This window comes from Taurulus bubalis (assembly GCF_910589615.1).
Source record: "Taurulus bubalis genome assembly, chromosome: 1".
Classification (NCBI taxonomy): domain Eukaryota; kingdom Metazoa; phylum Chordata; class Actinopteri; order Perciformes; family Cottidae; genus Taurulus; species Taurulus bubalis.
In genome coordinates this window covers 27,797,351-27,820,357 of record NC_136589.1, presented here as the reverse complement: position 1 = coordinate 27,820,357, position 23,007 = coordinate 27,797,351, and the positions used below count along the sequence as shown (strand labels likewise).

Below are 23,007 nucleotides of genomic sequence, written 5' to 3'. Positions count from 1 at the left end.
AAAGTGTGCGGGAATATGCTCTCCATGGTCTGGTCGTGTACATGCGAGTTGCTCTGTCCCGTCTGAAGTCCCGGCCGCAGTGTGCTGGGAGTGACCGACACCTCCTCTCCTTCTACTAGCCCCGAGTGGGACCAGCAGCACGGCCTCACTTCCCATTGGACGACGCGCGCACTCTTGTGGGCGGAGCTCCACTGGCAGCAAAAAAAGGAGGAAATAATTTAACTGCGCAAAAAAAAGTCCTGTGTCCAAAGTTCAGAACTTTTTCAATTTGAGTTTCATAGAGACACAGGGATGGGGACGGCTTAAACACGGCTGAGATCCAGTCTTTCTTCTCTTTTTTCTTTTGGAAGTGAGCAGTGCGGAACTGTGATTCAGAGGAGGGAGAAGTGGAGCTCTCCGTCTGCGTATTTTGGAGCTTTATTTTTCGCCGGACCCAAGTGAAGACATGCAGGCTCGCTACTCCGTCTCCAGCCCCAACTCCCTGGGCGTCGTGCCGTACATCAGCGGCGACCCGAGCTACTACCGGGCCGCTGCCGGTGGCGGATACACGGGGATGCCCGCGCCCATGAACATGTACTCTCATGCGGCTCACGACCAGTACCCTGCCAGCATGGCCCGGGCGTATGGACCGTACACCCCCCAACCTCAGCCCAAGGATATGGTCAAACCCCCGTACAGCTACATCGCGCTCATCACCATGGCTATCCAAAACTCGCCTGACAAGAAGGTGACCCTGAATGGGATTTACCAGTTCATAATGGAGAGGTTTCCATTTTACAGAGACAACAAGCAGGGCTGGCAGAACAGCATCAGGCACAATCTGTCGCTGAACGAGTGTTTTGTCAAGGTGCCCCGTGATGATAAAAAGCCGGGTAAGGGCAGCTACTGGACCCTGGACCCGGACTCGTACAACATGTTTGAAAACGGGAGCTTCTTGAGGAGGAGACGACGGTTCAAAAAGAAGGACGTGGTCAAAGAGAAAGAAGAGCGGCTGCAGAAGGATGTGCCTCCGAGGCAGCAAGGCCGTGAGCAGGACCAGCCGGTGCAGGGCTCCAAGCCCGTGAGGATCCAGGATATTAAGACCGAGAACGGGACAGTCACGCCGCCGCAGTCCGACTCGCCCTCTTTGAGCACCGTGCCCAAAATCGAGAGCCCGGACAGCAGCAGCATGTCCAGCGGGAGCCCCCACAGCATCCCCTCCAATCGGTCCATCGGCATGGACGGCTCCGAGCACCACCAGCACCACGGCCAGGCCTCGACGCAGGGCTTCAGCGTAGACAACATCATGACCTCCCTAAGGGGGTCTCCCCAAGGTGCCACTGAGCTCGCCCCCAGCCTCACCGCCTCCGCCAGGACGGGTATAACACCGTCTTTGTCCTTAAACTATTCTCCAAATCAGTCATCTGTCTATAGTTCGCCGTGTAACCAAAACTCCATGTCCACTACCTCCAATGCCACCTATCATTGTAACATGCAAGCCATGAGCTTGTACGCCGGGGACAGATCGAGCCACTTGGCGCCGAGCACCACCGTGGACGAAACGTTGCCAGATTACTCGGTCACCACCACGTCGCCTCCCATGAGCCACGGTAATCTAAACTCAGTGCAGGAGGGCCACCATCCGCACCAAGGGAGGCTGACCTCATGGTACCTCAATCAGGCCGGAGACCTGGGCCACTTGGGCGCAGCGTACCCGGCGCAGCAGCAGAACTTTCATTCGGTGCGAGAGATGTTTGAATCCCAAAGAATTGGCTTGAATAATTCACCTGTGAATGGGAATAACAGCTGTCAGATGTCGTTCCCACCGAGCCAGCCCATCTATCGCACTTCGGGAGCTTTCGTATATGACTGCAGCAAGTTCTGACCAAATAAAATGTAGGCTCGACATTTTCCCTCATGGTGTTTGAACTCTTCCAGTACCCCCCCCCCCCCCCCTCCCCCCATCTCACCTGCCCAACACCATATGGACTAATATGAGACAGAAAACAAAAACAAACAAAAAACAGACAAGACCCTATCTTGGTTTATCTAAAGAACAGTGTTACTGCAAATAACACGTAAGTCTCTCTTTGCTTTTGTGGCTTTCCGTAATATGTAAAGGATATGTCAGTTTTCATGGACGTGTAAATTGCATATAGTAATTTATTTCTAGAAATGTAGCCGGGTATTATGGACCAAACACCCAAAAAGTGTTTCTAAATTGAATTGCCTTAATTGTCCAAACAATTGTTCCAATATAAAAAGTAAGAAAAAGGAACGTGTATATCGCCGTACTATTTTAAAGATTCTTCATTTGTTGGAAAGTATTCTGAAGGATTTTGTTTGTTTGTTTAATAAATTTTCATTTTATGTGAGTTAAACTTACGCCTCGTTTCTTACAGACTTACAGGCTAGTGATATTTTACATTAAGTCTGGCTTGTGTTAGTTTTGTGAGGAAGTACTATTAGGCCTCGTTATGAATCTGAACTGACGCTCTGAGATTTAGCTCTTATTTATTAAATGTGCGTCATATACGTTTGGCCTGTAATCTGCTGCACAGCTCTTACATATTTTTTACTCTCATCAATTCGTTTACTTGTAATATTTCCCTAGTAGCATTTAGCTTCTCCAAAAAAAAAAAAACATTTAAAAAAAGCTTTAAGAAAATATTGAGGCAAAAAGCAAATACGTTCAAAGAGAAACCGCCTATATGGATATGTTTACTTCGGTCTTTTAACATTGAAAATAGCATGCACTGTTTGTAAGTTTTTTTTTGTTGTTGTCACATTATAGATGAGTATGGCGTTATGATGTTGAGCCGAGGCCTCGACCAGCCTGCACACAGCACAACTTTGTTTTGGATTGCGTTGTGTGTTTACTGGCGCATACCAGTGCATGCTTAATATCATACCGCACATGCCAAAGATAGTCCCGTTGTCACTTCGGTTTGGATGTTTGAATTCTCACCGGTCTGACGTGACGCTGACGTGAATGGAGACAACCACCGTTCGTTTTTTTTCACTGACAGATTCTAGTGGTTCAGAGTCGACATTTAATTTTAAAAAAAGAGGGAATGTATTAAATCGGCCCTTTATTCGAAATGTCAGATTGATGTTTATTGTATTTGGCGCTTTCCCCCTCAAATACAGTTTCCTTCAGTGACATTAATGAATGGGAATCGATTTATTTGAATTACGTTAAATGGAAACTCAGAAATTACTTCGAACTAGGCATTCATTTAGTGCTAGTCTACATATTAATGACACGTGTTTCATTTAATACACGTCTGTTGTCCTTCATCTCAAGCCAACAATCAAATAAGGTTTTTATTACGTTATATTATCTTTTTGTATTCAAGGGATTTCAAATATTTATCAAGCACAGAGATATGTTTTGTTTAATATATGTTATTAATACATACATCAGGTAAACATATCTTGAAATATATGTTGCTTGGTGCGTGACGTAAAATGATGGTTGGCTACAGACCGTAAAACGACAACTTAAATAATGAGGACGTTTTGTCTATAATACAATATTGATAATAATGTTACTAATAATACTAATAATAACAAAAACACAGGTAATTATAAAAATACTAATAGTCAAAATGTAAAACAATATATTATAATAATCAAAATAATAATCATACATATACACGTCTATTTTGCACTTTTAATTGATAAAACGTGAACTGCTGGAATTTCTAACAAAACTCGTGTTGTCTTTTTGAGAACAATGCCTTTTGCATTTTTTGTCTACTTCTCAACAAGGCAACGCGTCCACACACACTCTGACAGAGGCCAAGTCCTAACCCAGTCCAGAACCAGCAGCATGTTAAACTGCAATATGTAAAGGGAGATTCAGAGAGACTTTTTCTGGAAAATAGAAGACGGGTTAGGTCGGCTTACTCCTCATATCCTTTTCGGCAGCTTCAGGCTTTTATAGACCAACAAGACACATCAAAACAAAACATCTTGAGCGCACTGTAGCTGGAGGCCACGTGCATATCTCAGCCCGTAGACCTCATTGGCATGATGGTGTACATGTGTGAACAACGACAAAAAGAAAACAAAAACAAAAAAGATAAAAAAAAAAAGAATATACGAATTGTTCGGTGTCGCCAAAACGAGATGCTGGTCCTATGTCTCAACTATCAGGCTCATAAAAGTCCTTATAGATACGCTCCCAAGTTGATGCCTAATAAACAAACGTCGCGTTAGTCAAAAGATTGATTGCGCCCTCGCAGAATAGACCAGGTCAGGAAGGAATAAAATTCAATCAGAGAGCGGGAATCGTTTTTCATGAGACGGAAAAGGCAGAGAGGGAGACGGGGGTCAATGAGGAGGATGTCGGCCGCCAGAGCACCATCAACAATATAACAGGACATGACACACACACCACACACACAGGCAGACACACACAGAAAGGGATCTTATGTGTGAGAGACTCATTACAATTGTAATATGCCATTTTTAAAGTTTTCATAAATAAAGGTGGAACAAACATGCAAAAAAACGTTTAATGGATTTTAACTGGTAGTTTTGGCAGTGATAATGAACTGATACTGTAATTAACAATGAGCCTAGTTTCCTACACGTGGGGCCCGGAGGCCCTCATCCTGTCCCGAGGGGTCCCACAACAAAATAGGTACAAACTTAATTTCACTTTAATTTCCTTTCTCAAAAGGAGTGGAAAGGTTGTCTATATTTTCTGTAACAATTATGTCCCCACCTACAGACGGCTGTAGCTGCCATTTCTGATTAAAAAAAACTAAAATCAGACGTTACTCAGGGCTAAATCTCCTTCAACAGGGTCCGGTGTCTGTTTGGGGATCCCTGTTACACTCTGCTTTTTTCTAAAACCTTCCGCTCCACTTCCCTCACTGCTCTGGGCCACATAACGAAGAAGTAAGGCGTCTGTGTTGGCCAAATATGTATCATATCATGTCAATATATTTGTCACAGGTTTAAAAGCAGATACGAAATTATTTCAAAATATATATTTTTTGGTGCTGTTGATGTTTTGTAGCCAACCTGATTATTAAGATGACGAAGGCGTATTTAGGAAAAATACAGATCTAAACCATCGAATCATGGAACCTAAATTAGACTTGACACACTTCATGCCAGTAGGTGAGATGTGTCAGTGTCAGTCTGCGTGTTTGGCAGTCAGGTCAAAGTTCGAGAAATGCACATAAAAATAACCAACACTAAAGAAAGCATGCATGCAATGCCAACCAAATGTAGAATATGTCTGATCACTGATTTATAAATAGCAGAGCCGTGATATCTATATTTTGACTAATTTGTTGTACAATCATGCCAGCTGATGACGTAAATCTGCAATTTGCAACCTTCAGTTTTTACACTATACTACCTCGTAACAATTAGTAGACCTGCATACTTTAATTGTATTGTTTGTATTATTATTATTGATACAAGCGTTGAAGCAAACGATGATGTATTTATGTATTTATTTGATGGGCGTTGTTTATGACAGCACAGTAGGAGCAGACCGGATGAAACATAGATATACATGACCGTAGCCCCTGCAGACACTGTGCACCTGCACTGCTGAGTTACCGGCTCAGCTCAAAATGGAAAATGTTTTACCTCTCGGTTAGTGTACCAAGATCTCGCTCCACGCGCCATCTGTTTCTAATTAGGAGTCCATATAGACGCAAATTCTGCACTGCGGCCAAACGAGTGAAAGGTTGGAGGTCTGTGTGACTCCAACACTCTCACGAGGGAAAATAACCGCCAGGAGTAGCTTAATATCCTGCATGTCTCATTTTATAGACAGATTATAGTTTTTAATGAAATGATTCACTCGGCTTTGTCACAACAGGCACAAGCGAAGAGGTGTAAACAAGGCTTCTGGGTGAATTAATGCTCGTGAAATGCTGCGGCATATTCAAGGCGCAAGAATAAACTCCCGCAGACCCGGTGCGCGCCCTATGAAGGAGGGCGACCTGCGAGTAACCCGACAGCCGGAGCGAGATACCTGAACAACGAACAGAGGTGCTGCCTTCAAGTGGCGCACAACCTGCCTTTCTGCTGCTCGGGCCTGCGGTTACTAATTATAGCAGCGAGCACTTGAATGCATCAATTATATTGCATGGCATACAGTATTTATTGTCAAGCAGATGAATATGCTCATACTCGACGACTTTAACGACCTTGTTTTTTAATCCGAATGGGGAAGACATCTTCATCTGGATTCTTAATCTATGTTTTAGTTAATTCCGTAACTGTATTGATTTAATCTTTCGGATTTATTAAATCATATCAAAACAGGCATGTAAAGTAATTCATATTGGTAAATCCCAAAGGTGTTAAACGAATGGACGATTTGCTCTTTAGTGGACTTTACGCCGTGCTCATTATTCTTTGTTAAACACATGCTGGCTCATAATACAATAAACATTATAATTAGGTATATTCCAGTTGAATAAAACAATGCATTAGTAATAATAAGCTATCACAGTGGTTGTATGTGTTTTGCCTTGTCGGTTGCACTCACTGTTTAATGAAATACGTAAATTGCAATTTAGCATAATACATACTCAGGGCCAATGTACATGCGTGCATACACAATACATTTTTCACATTCATTCACATCTTAAAGTGAGGTTATAGACGTAAAAAGTCCTGATTGCAGGGAGCGAACAGAACAAACGTGGACTCTATAACTCGGGATATGGGAGGGTCACTTCAAAGCTGTCCAACTGCTGCTATTTGAGCCCCAGTAGCAGTTGTCTGTGTCTTTCGCGGTTCTCATCTCATTTTATGGTGCCACTGGGCTATGAAAACATCAACAGCAGACTTAGGTTGCTGTAAGGCAAGAAGCTGCATCTTTTTTTTGTTTTTACTGAGAAGGGATGTTAACAGTCAAAAATATATAAGAAATAGGTGAAAACATCATTTGTAACGTCTACAATATATAAATAGTTTGATGAGTGAATCCAGTAGAAAATATTTAGTTCTATACATGGTTGCAGATTGAATGTTGTTGTAGCTGTTTTTTTTTTAAACATTTAACAACACAAGGTTTCACTTCTAAAAATTAAGAAACATAAACAATGTAAATAGGCAAAACAAAGTTGCCCAAGTCATATAATAATTCATTTTAATTAATAATAATTTGAAGACCCCCCTTTTTGTCACAGATTTCATCTAAAAAGGATAACCATGTTACTCAACAAACAAAAGAAGAAAAATAATAAAGACAATACATTTACATTATTATATATATTTTAATTAATTTCCATGAATGGTCATTCATTATTAATGACTAATATATGCTTCCTGATAATATTTATACCTGGCAATGTCACATGAGATTTCACCAAACTCTCTCTGATCCTATTTTAAGGAGAAGTGTGTCATGCACCAAAAGTGGAGGAGACAGGAGACAATTCTGTGTCCTTTAGTTCGTCCAAGGAGGAGACAAGAGATTGTCCCACCAACCAGAGGCGGAGCAAGGGGATGAATTGGGCTTCAGTGTGAATGTCATATTTCCTTAAAATAGGAAAAAAAAGTTCCTTCACATAGTTAGTAGGTCACTGAGGATCATGAAATTTAATTTAATTAGTGGGAGCTTTTGTTTGTGTGTGGAGATAAAGCCATCTCTCAGGCAATTCATTCCTGGCAGAGTCAGCTAGTGTGCTCCTGCGTGCAGAATTGAGAGAAATGTGTGCAGATGAGGGGATTTGTATGTGTGATTAAAAAGAAAGACGACCTAAACTTTGTGCAACAGCCTTCCTCTTGAAATATTTCCCACTAAGCGCCTCGTCACATCTTCCCTCTGCTGTATTTTTTGAAGTTCAGACGGCAGCAGTGATTGTGTAATCCAAAAGAAGGCAACAGCTCTGTGCTCTGGGACATCAAGACTGGATTAATCCCATATATTGTAAATAATTAATTAGAAACCGATACATGTGCTATTTTTTTACAACCATGCTGATGAGCATCAATCATACAAAGAGGTCAGTAGGTCATACAACTATTTGAATAAAAGGTGCTGAACATCCACATAAAAATGTCAACAACAACACATCCAGTTGGAGGAAATGCTTCTTCAGTCGTCACTTCTCCAATTTCTGTCCTTCCGCCCTTTGAGATGTTGGTGACAGATTTGGTAAATCACAATTAGATAAATGAGGTTCACAGGTGTAAATACTACATTGAATAAACCACAAGTTATTGATTACTGGCTTTAAAAATGTACGCACTTTTCAGGAATCAGATTTTTATTATGACACTTGTTATCATGATTAAACAGTATTTCCGTCTTGAGACACAATCAAGCATTAAATATGAGCACTGTCCTTGTTGATGGATAACAATGTGAGTGAGTGGGAACCTAAAGGCATGGCAGTGTTTGAGTGACAGTCTTTTGCACTCATTCATTCTCCATGTTTCATGCAGTTTGTGTTCAGTCCCTGCAACCAGAATAGCAGGAAACAGGGATTTAATCTCAACATCACCACCACAACAACACACTTTCAAAAGCACAAACACACACAAATAACATGCTGCGATGGAGAATCACAATGCAGAATGGGGTGTGAGGTGAAACACAAACACAGAGAACAAGCTGGTTAAAGGAATGACACTGATCTAAGCTACAACTATTACATGTTTTCTGAGGAGATGCAAGTTTTAGTTAATACAAAATAGAGAACTCGTGTGTGGATGGAAGAACGTGGATCTGATCTGCAGCCTTAACATTGAATGAACACATTTCCTCTGACTTAAACAGTATCAACATACAGTGTGAGGCTGTCTAAGCAATACAATATACACTATGGAACAAAAATGAAAACTTGGTCAGTTTTGAGAAATTCTTGGAAAACAACATCAACAACATTATATGAAGGACAATATCGCTCTTTTCAGACGGAAATCTATCAACAAATGTCAGTTGTCTGAATGTGTGTCAATGGACAATCAAACATTTGACTTCTGAGAGGAAAACTTGTCCTCCCAACGGTCTTTTACAGGCACCCATTGTTTACTCTTCAGCCAGTTAGCTCATTTTCTTTAAGTTGTCCTTTCTCCGTTTTCATGCTTGGTCAGCAATCGGACACACAGGGGGAGAAAGTCAAGGAGGAGCGTCTATGGAGAGCAAAAAAAGGGGGAAAAGAATAAGAGATTAAAAACAACATAAGTTAGTCGAATTTGTTTTGGAGACGTCCTCAACTCCACATCACACCAGTGCATGTAGTTTGAAGAAAGATATTCCCTCTAAAAGCTAAATAATTAGTATGCATTAGATTTGTCAAAGCTAAAAGTATTCCGTGACCTTCTGTGACAAACATTAAAAAAATAAGCAAATATGAAACTCGTATGTGGCTCACAGAAAAGTAGAAGCACATATCTAACATATTTCACATTTTTTACTGTGTTGAAGTAACTCAAACAAAAGACAGGACTTTACATTTACAACAACTTCATATCAAATCCACGGTTCTTCATGTATTTCTGTGAGGTGTGCAGGTGTGAGGTCTTCTCTGTCTGGTGAGAGGCAGCCAGATGGTGTTTGTGTGTGATGGCGAGCAGCAGCGATACAGCGGTGGTTCCTTTCACAGATCAGCACCCATATCTCTGTTCCATCTCCAGGCTCTCGGCTCACATAAACATCCCCAGCTCATGGGCCTCTGATGTTTTCGCCATTGTGTTTACAGTGAGAAGTCAGGCAAATACGTGAACTTTAAGACAAAGAGAACAAGGATGAACAATGGACTGGGTGGCTAAGCGACTGAATTTGTTGAAGTAAATACCTATAAATGTAAAAAAAAAATATCTGGATAAATCATTAAAAAGACTTGAGAAGTAAAGTGTAATAAAAAAATTAAAAAATACAACATTGACATTCACTCTGCTTCAGCACATTAGCATGATGTTCCCTTTTTTTTATTTTTATCCCCGGCAAACAAATCTTCTGATGGGGTGGAAAAAACAGCATTCAAACCTTTGAAAGTTTGTATGTATGCACTGGACCCTCAGTTTGCCTACTCCACATGCACTAGGAAACAAGTTCAATTACAACAATTCAGCATGGACATGGGCGGACCTCACACAGAAAAAAAAAGTCACATTTCAGAGATCAGGGCCTGTGGCAAACAAAATGAAGAGTTCAGGAAAAGTGGAATGCACACACACACACACACACACACACACACACACATACATGCTTACTCATTCTGACAAAAGTTTAAAGGCAATGGAGCCAATGAGATGTAGCAATCACTTCTGAAAATGGAGCTTTGTCTGAAATTAATCTCACAAAAAAACAATCGTGCACATTTCCAATCAAACCCCATGCAATGCTAAAGCCATGACTCCAACATCAAAGCGATTCTCTCCCCCCTGCTCCTTTTAAACTGCTTGTTTTCCACTGCAGAAAGAAGAAAAATCCCCCAAACATCAAAGAGGTAGACAGAGAAAGTAATTTAACCTTATCTTAATTGAGCTGCAATTTTAATAATGACCTTACACATTGGGACCGAGGAGGAGAGAAGGAGCTGCAGGCTGCAAGGCGAGTGGCTGGCTTCCCTGCTCTGTGCTCTGCTGCTCCACTCAGGGGTCTAATCTCAGCTACAAACATGTCATTGGCCAGTGAATTATGATGACCTAATGTTTTGTTTACTTCATGCTCATAACAGGCGGGCGGGTTGCATGGGGCATGGCGTATGGGGAAACATGAAAGCGTTGGGACTTGCAGGGCTGCAGTCCCCAGCAGTTTGCAGAAATAAACAGCTCTGAACTTCAGCCACCTGGCACAGCACCACCTTCCAATTGAGGGCCAGGGCTGCCGACCAGTCTGAAGTTTACCAAAATCTCAGGCTGTGTGTTTCATTGGCTGTCATGAGGCAACCATCAATCTGTAATGGGGAGGTTACACACTTGATTTAACCTCTGGATACACACATTGACCCCTCTGTTGTAACTTGTTTTATTACATTATTTACTCTTATTTTGAAGAGCATGGACACAGGAAGTGCTTTTACTTTGAAGGCAGAAAGTACAATGTTACGTGCTTGTTGATGCTACTAATTTGAATGTTACGTGTGGATTATATACATGTCGGGTGAAAGAGCACGTTCACAATCGCTTTAACAGTTTTAAGACTGCAGTTCACCAGTAAAGTGATTCCGTTCAGACAAGACGTGTCCTGGTCCTCATTAGAAGCTCCACTTCATTACACCCTCTGTTCATGCACTTTCTCAATAATTGTATTGCCTTCGACATACAAGAGGCCAAACACATGGGGTCTGACAACCGGCTGAAGTAAGGTCAAGAGTCTAGTAAGACATTCCAATTATAAGCATTATTTATTTGGAAAATAGTTTTGCTGCTACAGGTAAATAAACACAACAGTAGCTTTATGTGAGCATTTTAAATTGCATGATAATTCAGTCATTTTGTTTTTTCTTTATTGGTAAAGCTTACATGTCTGATATAATAGTGAGTAAAGTGAAAGTAAAGTGCCTTTTCTCTGGAAGTAACGACATATTTGTGGAGTGGTGGTACATTTAAGTGGACATTAAGAGCAGGGAGACATCAGGAAGACACCTTTCCAATGCGGGCAAGTACAAAGTGTTTCTTTCTTGATGGCTTGTCTGGTTTTTGTTGCAGTATCTTAATATGCTATCTGATTAAATATTGACTTTCTTCTAAGCAATAAGGGAACAAATGCATTGTGTGTGACTTGAGTGCTTTTAATCCTAAATGAGAAAAAATTCTTGGAAAAAGGTTTATGACTTTGAATTCTACTTCTACAGCCAATTGATGGATTTAGTCAATCTATACTTCGCCCACGCATGCTTAGTCATTGTTGCTACTGATGACTAATAATACTTCAATGCTGGGAGCTGACCTATGATGGGCCTGAGGTCAAATTGTGAATGGCAAACACGCTATTTTCATAAAAAGAGATTAAATAGTAACAGAGTTGGTTTTGGTTCAATTTCAAGTTCAAGCTCAGATTGTTTTTAGACATATTTAAGTGCAGGATATGGTCATGCCAAATATGTTATTGTAATACTCTTTAGAAAACAAATGAGTTAAAAAACATCAAGTGGAAAGAAGAGATGCTAGTGCGTCGAATGCATTGCATCTAGCCAAATCTCACCCAATCTTTTAAACTCCATCTGTTTAATTTGAAGTGTTTCTTATGTGTATAACACTGCCCAGAGGCCATGCCCACATCTCCAACAGATGGAGATGTCAATTGTGTAAATATTTTTCTCCTTCTCTGTCTGGCCATTCAAAATCCAATTTGAAAATCCCATCAGATAGGCATTTCCTCCTTCTGCTGCAGCAACCAGAACAGGCGACTGCTACATTCTTATCAGAAGCAACAATCTTGCATCTTGTCGTGCCCAAACAGGGAGAAACAGAATCATATTGAAAGTGGTAATTTAGCTCCCACGACCGCCACAAATAATGCACATGCTGAAACTAATACGCAGCCTTTTCAGTCATCGACTCAGATTGGAATTGGCTTTTTGTCAAGCAAAAGAGTATAAAGGAAAAACCCTCTTCTTGCACTTAATACACCCCCGGCTTTCCCTTCTTTTCCTTCTCCCCTGGCAGCGTGACATGCATGATAAGAGCTGCGAAGCAAACTGCGAGCTCTGTCTGGGTCTGTACAGGAAGTGCAGGGGATTCAGTGGTGCTGTCAATCAACAACAGCTCTGTTGCCGTCAGGACCTAAAACAATGGCCACAGACTCGCCTGGAATTGGGGAAACTTAGTCAGCCTGCTATCTCACAAGCACAGAAGAGATAAAGTTAAGAGGAAAACGAGAGTAAGTTATCCAAAAATGACCTTTTTATCCAAAGTTATCCAAAAATGACACGTACTTGCATGTACGTGAAGAGACAGGCACATTTAGATGCACCTCAGGTTTTTCAAAGCTAATTATGATCTCAATCAAGACTACAATGCCTTTAGTTCGGAATCGAGAAAGTGGGTTGGGAAGTTCACTCCATAAGTCAGGCTAACGCTGTGGGATGCAGGTGCTAACATTAGCCTAAACTCTGCTTTGGAGGACCGACTTCCACATAGTGAGGAAGAACTATAGAGGATGTGCTAGTTGTGAACGGTGCTTTTTTTAATGTCACATGGAACCCCACAAACTAATATAGTTAGTTAATAATGTCAATGTCAGTGTAGTTGGTTCATGATGGATATCTTAGCTTTGTAAGTAGCTTGTGTCAGACATCATTGGCAGCATATGCATGTTTAAGCATAAAAACAGTGTTTGGTCCATTCCAAACTCTTTCGACACACACTAGCCAATCTTATTAGAGATGCATGCACACTGTTTTGGCAAGTGTAGGGAGTTTGGACTGTAACCAGGCGTGTACGGTTGCTAAGCTGTGATCAATCAATGGACAATCACTGTTCGTGGGAAAGGTCAAGTACCACATTGAGACCTCGCAAAAATATCCCACTGGAGACATTTTTAAGTGTCTAATACACATTTTGGTTAAACAAAGAACATTCCTGCCATGGCAGTCTTTACAATAAGGGAAATCTTACCCCAATCACCCAATTGCCAAGTAAAGGCCAGATACACAACGAAAACAAACAAAGCATAGAGTCTTGTTAATGTAATGCCATGGCATACATTATTGCAGGGGAAACATTTTTCACTGCCAACACAAATACATTCCATCCTCACATTGCACATACTGGGATTAATGTACAATCAATAATGTAGTAACTTGTGTAAATAATAACCCTCAGAGCAGCTGTAATGATGCTAGATCTAATTGCTTCTGTACAGAAATGCATTCAGGCTTCTGAAACTGAAACATGTGGGTTACTGATGGCTAAAATTTCCCAAAAGTATTTTCACATTGATGGAAAAGTATAGGAAAAACACATCTACCACCACTCTGACACACACAAGCCATCTGTCCAGGACAGGACACAGCGCATCCTTCGGCTGACACTTACTGGAGGGGAAGTCGGGCCTTGAGGCTGTTGTCTGACATCAGCACAGCAAAAGTGACACCGTTTATCATCGACTACCGAACATGAAGACATTCATAACATCCTGACAGGAAAATATTGTGGAAAATAATCACTTGGGCTTTGATAACAACTTGGACAGTGTCCTGTTCTCGTTTGATATTTTTATTCTGTCACCTTTATTTGTCCTTCATGCATTGAACTTCACAGTTTTAATCTGTGTGAATTGTTTTTCATTTTAAAAGTTGTCATTTAAGAACGACCTGACGCTTTAAAGAGAAGTGAGAATAAAGCTATTTGGTCAAGACAAAACGTCATTGTCCACTTAAGTTAATCATGTATCATTTCCCATGGAAAAACAGTTATCAGTGTGATATCCATGTTATGGCAAACTCAATAGGAGAAAGTCAAGATGACCAAATCTTTCCACAGCACATTCATTTGAGTCCAAAGGTTAGTTAGCCCTTAGCAAAGCACGGAGTCTTTTGCAGCTCTTTGTAAACGACCTCCTCTCACTTTTGGTCTCCCTTTTGTGCTCGCAGTTAGAGCGGTGCTTTTGTCATATGTCAGAGGAGCATGGACAGCAGCCAAGCCTGTCTGTGGGTCTTCCTATTTTGACACCCTAAAGCACCTGCCCTCACTGGAGCATGGCAGGGAGCGTCGTGGAGAGAACAATAGAGAAAGGGCCTCTTTCCAGACACTCCTCACAGGCTGATCCAGCACTGACTGGCTGTCACTCAAGTCCATTAAAGGTCAGTGTAGCTTGCTACTCGCCAACCCTCAGGAGGACACGCCCTAATGGACCCTGCCAGTTTTTACACTCACTTTTTCCTCTCCTACATCTCTCCTTTTCCCCTCAGAGGTCATAAGTGGGGGGGATATCTCAGAAGGAAATGCCTGAGCTCTGAAGGAGGTGCCTGTGCTCTCCCCCCTCTTACTTTAAGCATAGCCCTGGGTATTATTGCCCTTATGTAATGGAGTGCTGGGTGCTGATAACAGGATGTCAGAAGAAATTACATCCCTCCTAAACTGCATTACTCCTATTTCAAATCTTTTTTTCTTCTTGGCAAAAACACAATCACTTAAATTCAGTTGGTGACAGACAGACAGTAAGGAATTTGGAGCTTTCAGTGGAGCTGTTGGAACATCTAAATCATAGATGATATACCTGTTGTTATTATTGAGATTTGGTCAAAACAGCCAAAAATAATATATAAAAAAGAAAGGTATACAATATATAGTGCAGTGTAATTACAAGGCATACTAACCATATACTATTATGTACAGAATAAACAGCTGGAGGTACAGTATGATATGAATATATGTAGCTTCATATGATAGCACTTAATCAAATGGCATACTTCTCTATCAATTTGTTCTTCTCCTTTCTTCAGAATATATTTTTGAAACAAGAAAGGTGTTTCCTCTTTGCACTTCTATGTTTATTATTTGTTTACCTGACCCCGGTGTCACCCGGTAGACTAAAGTGCCTCATTTCAAAAAGTATACCTGTACTTCAAATCGGAAAATATTTCATAATGTGATACACTTGGTGATGATGAGTTAATACACGGTGGCAAATAACAGTTGGCAATAACCCTTTGCACGAGCCATAAATCTCTTGCAACTGAAATTACTAATTAATGTCCAAAGAGATTTATTGAATGTTGTTTGGACAGTTTTTCCATTAAATCTAACCGCCATTGAACAAACAGTTGCCTGAAATAACCCCACTTAATTAAATGTTGCCAAAAATGTCCGTGAATTGCTACGGGAAACAACATTTCAGGTCAGGTGGCTCTAAAGTCATAAATCAAATTGTAAATGGATGGTTTCCTCCCCTTTGTACCTGGAATAATCTCTCACATCCAGTCGCCCACACTGAAGAGAGAACAGCAACCAGCGCCTAAGCAGAGGTATGCACACAAGCAAGTATGCAAACTCCTGGCATTCCAACCCCACGCTTGGGTGCAAGAAATGATTTAGGTGTCTTCCTCTTGATAAATGCATACCTTCACTGTAATAAAATGAGGGGGTGCAGGGAAGGAAATATGAGGCACCTGAAGCAGTGAAATAATGAGACAGGTTGTCGTGGCGATACTTCACGCAGCACCTCATTCGTCTCTGGCATTACGAAGACAGATAAATCTCTTTTTTTATGGCAACTCCATCATCAAGCGCAGGAGATAGAGCGCTCGCTGCCATGGTGATGACAACTCACCCCCATCACTGCACCAAACAGGCCTGAAGTAGAGTTATGTTTGACAGGCTGCCCTCCGCATCCACCAGGTTTAAAGGGACTGTTTGTGATTGATGGAACATGTAAAGCACATTCAACAAATATTTTCTACATATGGATACAATCATTGAAAAAATTAACACAATGCACATCAAGATCACCAGTTCACCCAAGTATTGGAGTGAACCACGCCTCAGCAGGGGTTCAATGAAAAGAAAAACAATGTATAATAGATCATTTGTAGACTCACAAAAGCTTGAAATATAAAAAATACAGCAACATAATAAATGTCCTTGTCGTATCTGGGATTAAATTAAATAACAACTTCAGCTGTTATCTTATTCTCCTTATTTAATTAACAGCGGCATCACATCAATACCTTTTTTCCCTCTCAAAGAAAGTAGAGGACGTCGTAAAGGGAAAGGTAACTCCTCTACTAACAGCCCCGGGCAAGCGCCAACCACAAGGCGTACCATCATCAAGCCTCAGTTCCTGCCTCTGGGTTAAAAGTGAATGTGTAGATATTGTCAGACAGTTTACCTGCTGCAGTGACATCTTGTTTGCTCAGTTTTGGGCATTTACAATATGTCTTTGTTGGCTTGTGTTTTTAAAAAGGGTTAGAGTTTGGAAACAAAGTAAAAACAAGTAAAAGTAAGTTAAAAATGTGTGTGTGTGTGTGTGTGTGTGTGTGTGTGTGTGTGTGTGTGTGTGTGTGTGTGTGTGTGTGTGTGAGGGGGGGGGGGGGGGGGGATTGTTCCGTTATGTTATCATTAAATCTCTGCAATATATAAATTCCAGTCAGCACAGATGTTTGCGTTTTTCCGTTTCTTCCCTCTTCAAGATCAGATTGCTTTTGAACTTTCTCTTGGACAAGAAGTTGAAGAAAACGTATTTGGATTATACGCAGGTTGAAAGCAATATGAAGCAGTATGAAAATACAATTGCTCCAGATGCCGAGATAACGTCAAGATAAGCTATTTCAACAGGTAAGATCATAAATGTACTCGTAAATGTATCGTATTAAAAGGTTCATTCAGCTCATCTGACTATCCTGAAGTCAGCTTGGTGCTGATTCACCAACTGAATGTTCCATCTGTTAACTGACAATTTATGAACATTTGAGCTCTTCTTTTTTTAGTCTTCACAATTTCAAAACATTTAAAGAACTTTGTGGTGACAAAAATCAAAAACAAAACCCTGATATATAAAACCAGTTACAAATGAATTGTTAACATTTGAAAGTAACTCATCTGAAACTCTTGAGAAGAGTTGCAAACCATGTGAGCCTAGGAGATGATAGCAGGTCGTCTGCCTCGTCCATGGCAGCTGTCAGCCTTGGCTCGTGGTTCCCTTCTCTGGGTCAGAGGTCATCCAGCTGTGGCCCCTCCTTCTCCCCCTGACACAGCAGATGTGGTTGGACCACCATGGCGAGGGCCCTAACCACATCTGGCTCTGATTACAGCCAGACAATCCAGCTTTATCAGCTCCATCCACTTTGCTGAGCTCTGCTACACTTATTCTCTCAGAGGTGATGTGTGACACATTCTCAACTCACCAATACCGGCTTTACAGGGTGATTTATACAGAAACAAACTGGGTAATAAGCTGTTGAAGTTCTATTTTATTTGAATAAAGCACACACAATCTGGCTTGTTAAATGCATAATGACCATAGCTAAGACATGTCTTCTCTACCTGCATAATACACCTTCATCTACTCTTGCCTTTCATACTTTCCTCTAAGGGAGATGTGACTTAATGATATACTGCATCAGTTTGTCACCGTTCTTGAGCCCGTCCTTTAACATTTGCCTGTACTCGTACATGGCCATTCAAATCAAAGAAAGTCACACATAGCATTGTGTTGCTCATTAGAGTATACCTACCACCTTTACTCTGATGGGCAGCCATGTGATCTGGATGAGAAATATGTCACACTTGTAGATAGAAATCCCAACATCCATAAACAGGGGAGTTTGAGTGGGTATTATGTTGCATACAGAGATCCCTGGCAGCAGTTTATTTTCCCAGGGTGCCTTTCCCATTATCTCCACCCCTTTGCCAATGAAACCTCCAAAGCCTGTAGTCCCTGTGGTTACATTGGGATATCTGAAATCACTTCAAACAAACAGTTGATAGATGAGATGGAATTCCACATATATGAAAATATGAACCTGAAATTGAGTCCACCATGAAACATCTATGAATACTAAGTGAGGGGCAGAAGCTTAATGCTGGTTTTAACCTTTATGTTTCCAGTTCAAAGAGAGTGACTGTGGTGCTTGACATCTCATGCCATGCCACATTCATGCCATGTCTCCTGTGGCCCGCTGTCCTCATCACATCTGTGTCTAACGAGAGACGTTGTCGGGGTGGTTATTGCAAAGCTTTAAACCCTTTTCTTCCCTTCTATCCTTCCAACCATCATCACCCACTTTAACCTCACTCAACCTCAACGGCAGCCCAGTGCAGGGCCACTCTCGGCAGGCTTCCGCGTGTCAGGGGTCCTCGTGCAGTCCACTTGCAGGGACACAGGCATGTGCACTAAAGCTGTCACCGCCTCCTACTGCCGCCAGAGCTGCAGGTTATCTTCCCCACAGAAGTCCCAACTGCCCCATTGTGGCCGTTTGATCTTTAATACTACGGAATAACTTTTGTTTTCCTCACGTTGAATTGAGATTTGCGATTTACATGTCAAGGTATCTAGATTCGTGACATGAAAGTTCAAAGTTTGATTCACGTGGCAACAACGTGGAACAGCACACAACAATATTGGCAAGAGCTTTGCGACAGTGTAACTGTAGTTCTTGACAGGTTGCTGATGAGACTCTGGATGTATGGATCCTATCAGCAACAGGAGGAAATGGGTGAGGTTTGTTGCTCTTGAACTGTGAGAACAAATAAACAGAATGCTAATGAAGTTGAGTTGTAAATGCCCCCCTACTGATGGTGAAAGCTGCTAATCAGTGACGAGGCGCTTTATTACTGGTGAGATACTAACAGCCCAAAAGTAGAGTAACTTTGAGGAAACTTGCCTTCTAAGCACTACAACTAAACAGATACGTGCATGAAAATGACACACATTAGTTAATTCAACAGCAATAGCACACGTTTAACGTAAAGTTTGATTTAAAGATGAACAGAACATAAAACAATAGTTTGGCTTTCTGGGCAATAATTGACCCTTCTGATACAGAGAGTGGAGATACTCTTTTCATTTCAACTCTCCACTAGAAAGAGAATAAGTGGATTTCACAAGCTGTTGTGCTATTTCTTAAAAGATAAGATAAGTTAATTAAAGCTATTGCTCCAGTTTTCACACATAGTATTATCGGTTATTTGCCTTGAGTCTATTATTTAACTCACACATTATATTTGCATATGGCAAACACCTAAGCTGAGAGAAACGTATGCAGATAACGGCGCAGGTCTGCGATTCATTACCTCACATGGGAGAGATACAGTGTAAAAACCAACTTGCACCAAATTTGTAATCAGGGTTTACCGACACTGAACTCTTTCTCTCCTTTAAAATGAGAAATCATTCAAATCAGACATGCTGCCAACTGCCTGAGGAGTTTGCTATTTTTTTTTTAAAGTGCCATCAAAGTGACCCAGTTGGTTAAACCTCCAACATGTGTGATAGTGTTTTTCTTTTGGGGGAGGAGAGAATGTCTAAGGGACTACAGGGAGCTAATTAGAAGCTATTCTCTAACTCAGGGCCAAATGGTGCAATTATCTGGCCGAGTGAGTAGATAATTCTCTCACATTCATCTCTCACTGTCAGGCTCCCACTACTCACCAACCTGCGCTAAGGATTGGATGTTGTGGCCTGTTGACGCCGAACCTCTTTGTCCTAGTCCCTGCATCCCTTACTTGTAGGTACCTCCCTGCTGTCTCTTAGCCAGCATGGTGGATCACCTAGCTGATAATTTCTCCCATGGCTGTCACATACCATGGCCTAACCCCAACAGGATTTATGACTACTGCAACTCAGGTTCACCTAATGAGTCTGTTGGACACTGGTGGGAGAGCTGGCCTAAAGGGGATGATTAATGCAAAAGTCCGATAGGTCCCATGCTTGAAACAGAAGAAAAAAAAATGCAACGTGTGGACTTGCTGATTGAATTAAACATGGGGTTGGCAAAGGGACAAAAAGAAAACCTGATTACCTGGACAAATAAAAGCTTCGCTACAGTGCTATATTCTACCTTCAAAGCACCCTCTTGCTCGATGTGTGACTTTCACCAGGTAATCAGTTTATTTTTATTCATGTTCAGTATTTTGGAACGCTATGGGAGAATTGTAGGCTAATATTTTCCGCACACTGGGAGTTGAAGACCTCTGTCCAAAGTGTAACGTTTCATTGCACAGCCAAGGTTAGCAAGAAAGTTCATGCTGCTGACAGGAGTTGCTATTTGTTATGCTGAGTAGCTCACTTACAACCAATACAAAGAAGGCATCCTTTCAACACGATTCCTGTACTGACAAGTGTTGAGGACTGAAAGTCCTCACTCATGCAGAACTTCAGTTTGTGAGTCATAAGCACATGTGAGCATACAGATGTCAGAGTGGGTCCGAAAACGAATGACAGTAAGTACACATTCATTAATACAAGATTGACATGGTCTTGGTCTAAGTCTCTTGATCTAGGCCAAGGCATATTTTGGTTAAGCCGCCATTTTTTTTCAGTGGAATCAGATAGATAGAGGCCATATCTATAGCCTCTGCCACCACAGAGGGATCTTTGAGGCGGAGGGTAGATTTAGGAATGTCTAGGCGCCACTAATGAAATATTCAATCACTGAAGATGGAGAGATCAGAAGGCAGCACCAGGCCTCCCCTGTCCTCCCACCTCCAGAAATACATGCCCCATCACACCTGAGTAATCTATGTTCTCAGATCTGTTGCATGATGGAACTTCTCGTTTCACAGCCAAATGTCTGTGGGACAGAGCTACTTTTGAAAGCCTCACTTTCTCTGCCCCCCTCTACCGTTTTCTCTCCCCGTCTTCCTTTGCTTACAGACGAGGTAAGAGGACGGGGTGAGAGAAAAGGGGCTGACGCATCCACATGACCTTGGAATTAGTAGAGCTACAGGGACAGAGCTTGCTGGGTGGGACTGCATTGGCAGCTGCTGGATTTTTCCCTCCCGGGTGTATAAGATTAATGCGCGCATTGGGGTTTGGGGGTGCTGAGGCAATGTGTGTGTGTGTGTGTGTGTGTGTGTGTGTGGGGGGGGGGGGGGGGGGGGGCTTTTGAGGCATGTGCAGTTAGAGCAAAAGTGATTCAGCAGGACAGGTCTGCACACTGTGCAGGACTCATGCAGAATGTGTTGTAATGGGACAACAACGTATAAGCTTTTAAAGATGTCTGGGGTTTGATAAGGGCTCATAGTTGAAAGATTGATCTATTTGTCTAAATTCAGTCTTGTTCAAAAAGTCAGCAGTGGATTGTGTGACCCTTGTGTCACACTGCTACACAGGACATGTGCACTGCTTCCTGTAAGACCACACACACCAAACACTCTGGAGACAGCCACATTTCCCTTTTTTTCTCTTGTGTATTATTTTCCTTGAGGTAGAACAATGATCTATCCCTATTTTACATGCTTTAGACATTTACTGCAAATTATTTTTTTTATTTTTCATAACGTTCCTCGTTGTTGTGTGCATTATTCCAACTTTTTGGCAGGTTTTCCATCCAATTGGTTGACTTTTGAAACCCTGCATTACAAATTCCCCTTGCATTATCATGCAAGGGGAATTTGCAATGGCTTGATGTGATGGATCAACTGTCTAAGAAAGCTTCTTTGAAAAATGATCGGCAATAACACAAGTCGTACATGATTTAAACACTGGCATGGTCGTTTAAAAAAAAACAAAGAATTGAGCAGAGAACATTGTATGTTATGATTGAACAACTGTAAATGTGTTAATTATGAATTTAGCTGAAAAAAAACTTGCATCTCACAAGAAATTATGGTCATGCATTACTTGATGTCCCCAGTAACAAATCTTCTGTGGCTATCTTCCCAGCGTTCACCACCCAGAGGCATTTTTACCTTCAGGTCCAGTAGCACTTTTTAAAAATAGAGCTTCCAGACCTCAGTTCAGCTCAGCTGCTCAGGCAATCAGTGATTTGGCTGTGCGCGCACGTGTGTTTGTTTGTGCACTGTGAGTGTGTATTGTGCGGTGTGTGAACGTGATGCATATAGCATATTAGTGTGACATAAATCCCATGGCCTCAGGTCCTAAGTGTCACCAACATAGGAAAATAAATACTGGAAATAAAAGGTCCCGGCTGACTGACTGACTTCTGTATGTGTACTCAGGCCACATATATCTATTTATCCAACTGTATTTTGATTCGGTGAACAAATGTAGAAAGATGAATGCTGGATCCGTCAAATAAGATGTATATTTATCCTGGCACTGTGAGGTACTTTATAACATTAATCCTGTGGAGTTTTGTAGACAGTATTTGTGATTATGTAAAGCATTTTAGGATTATGTAAAAGGAGCAATTAGTCAGCAATGCTGCTGGCTCCGCGGCATGCACGGACACAGCTGAGAGTGGCTGTACTCAACAAGCCCTTTCAGCTGGTATTAATGGAGACATTTAATTTAAGTTTCTCTCATCTCACATGTAAGTTGATCTTTCTCTCTGACAGGTGTTGACAAAGAAAAGCTACTACACATTCTAACAAAGCTATCATGTCTGCTGTGCTAGGTTCAGCAATTCACAAATTTTATTTCACGATCCCTCTCTTTATTTGAATTCCCACTGACCTCATGAT

At 41.4% G+C, this 23,007-nt stretch overlaps 1 protein-coding gene across 1 annotated transcript; it reads left to right on the top strand.

The window, feature by feature from the left end:
• Positions 1-445: 445 nt before the first annotated feature.
• Positions 446-2,313, top strand: foxc1a (forkhead box C1a; the record flags this gene model as incomplete). Its single annotated transcript, XM_079230179.1, has 1 exon — positions 446-2,313. One exon carries the CDS (start codon positions 446-448, stop codon positions 1,862-1,864), a length of 1,419 nt encoding a protein of 472 aa, XP_079086305.1. The 3' UTR covers positions 1,865-2,313.
• Between the last annotated feature and the right edge of the window lie 20,694 nt (positions 2,314-23,007).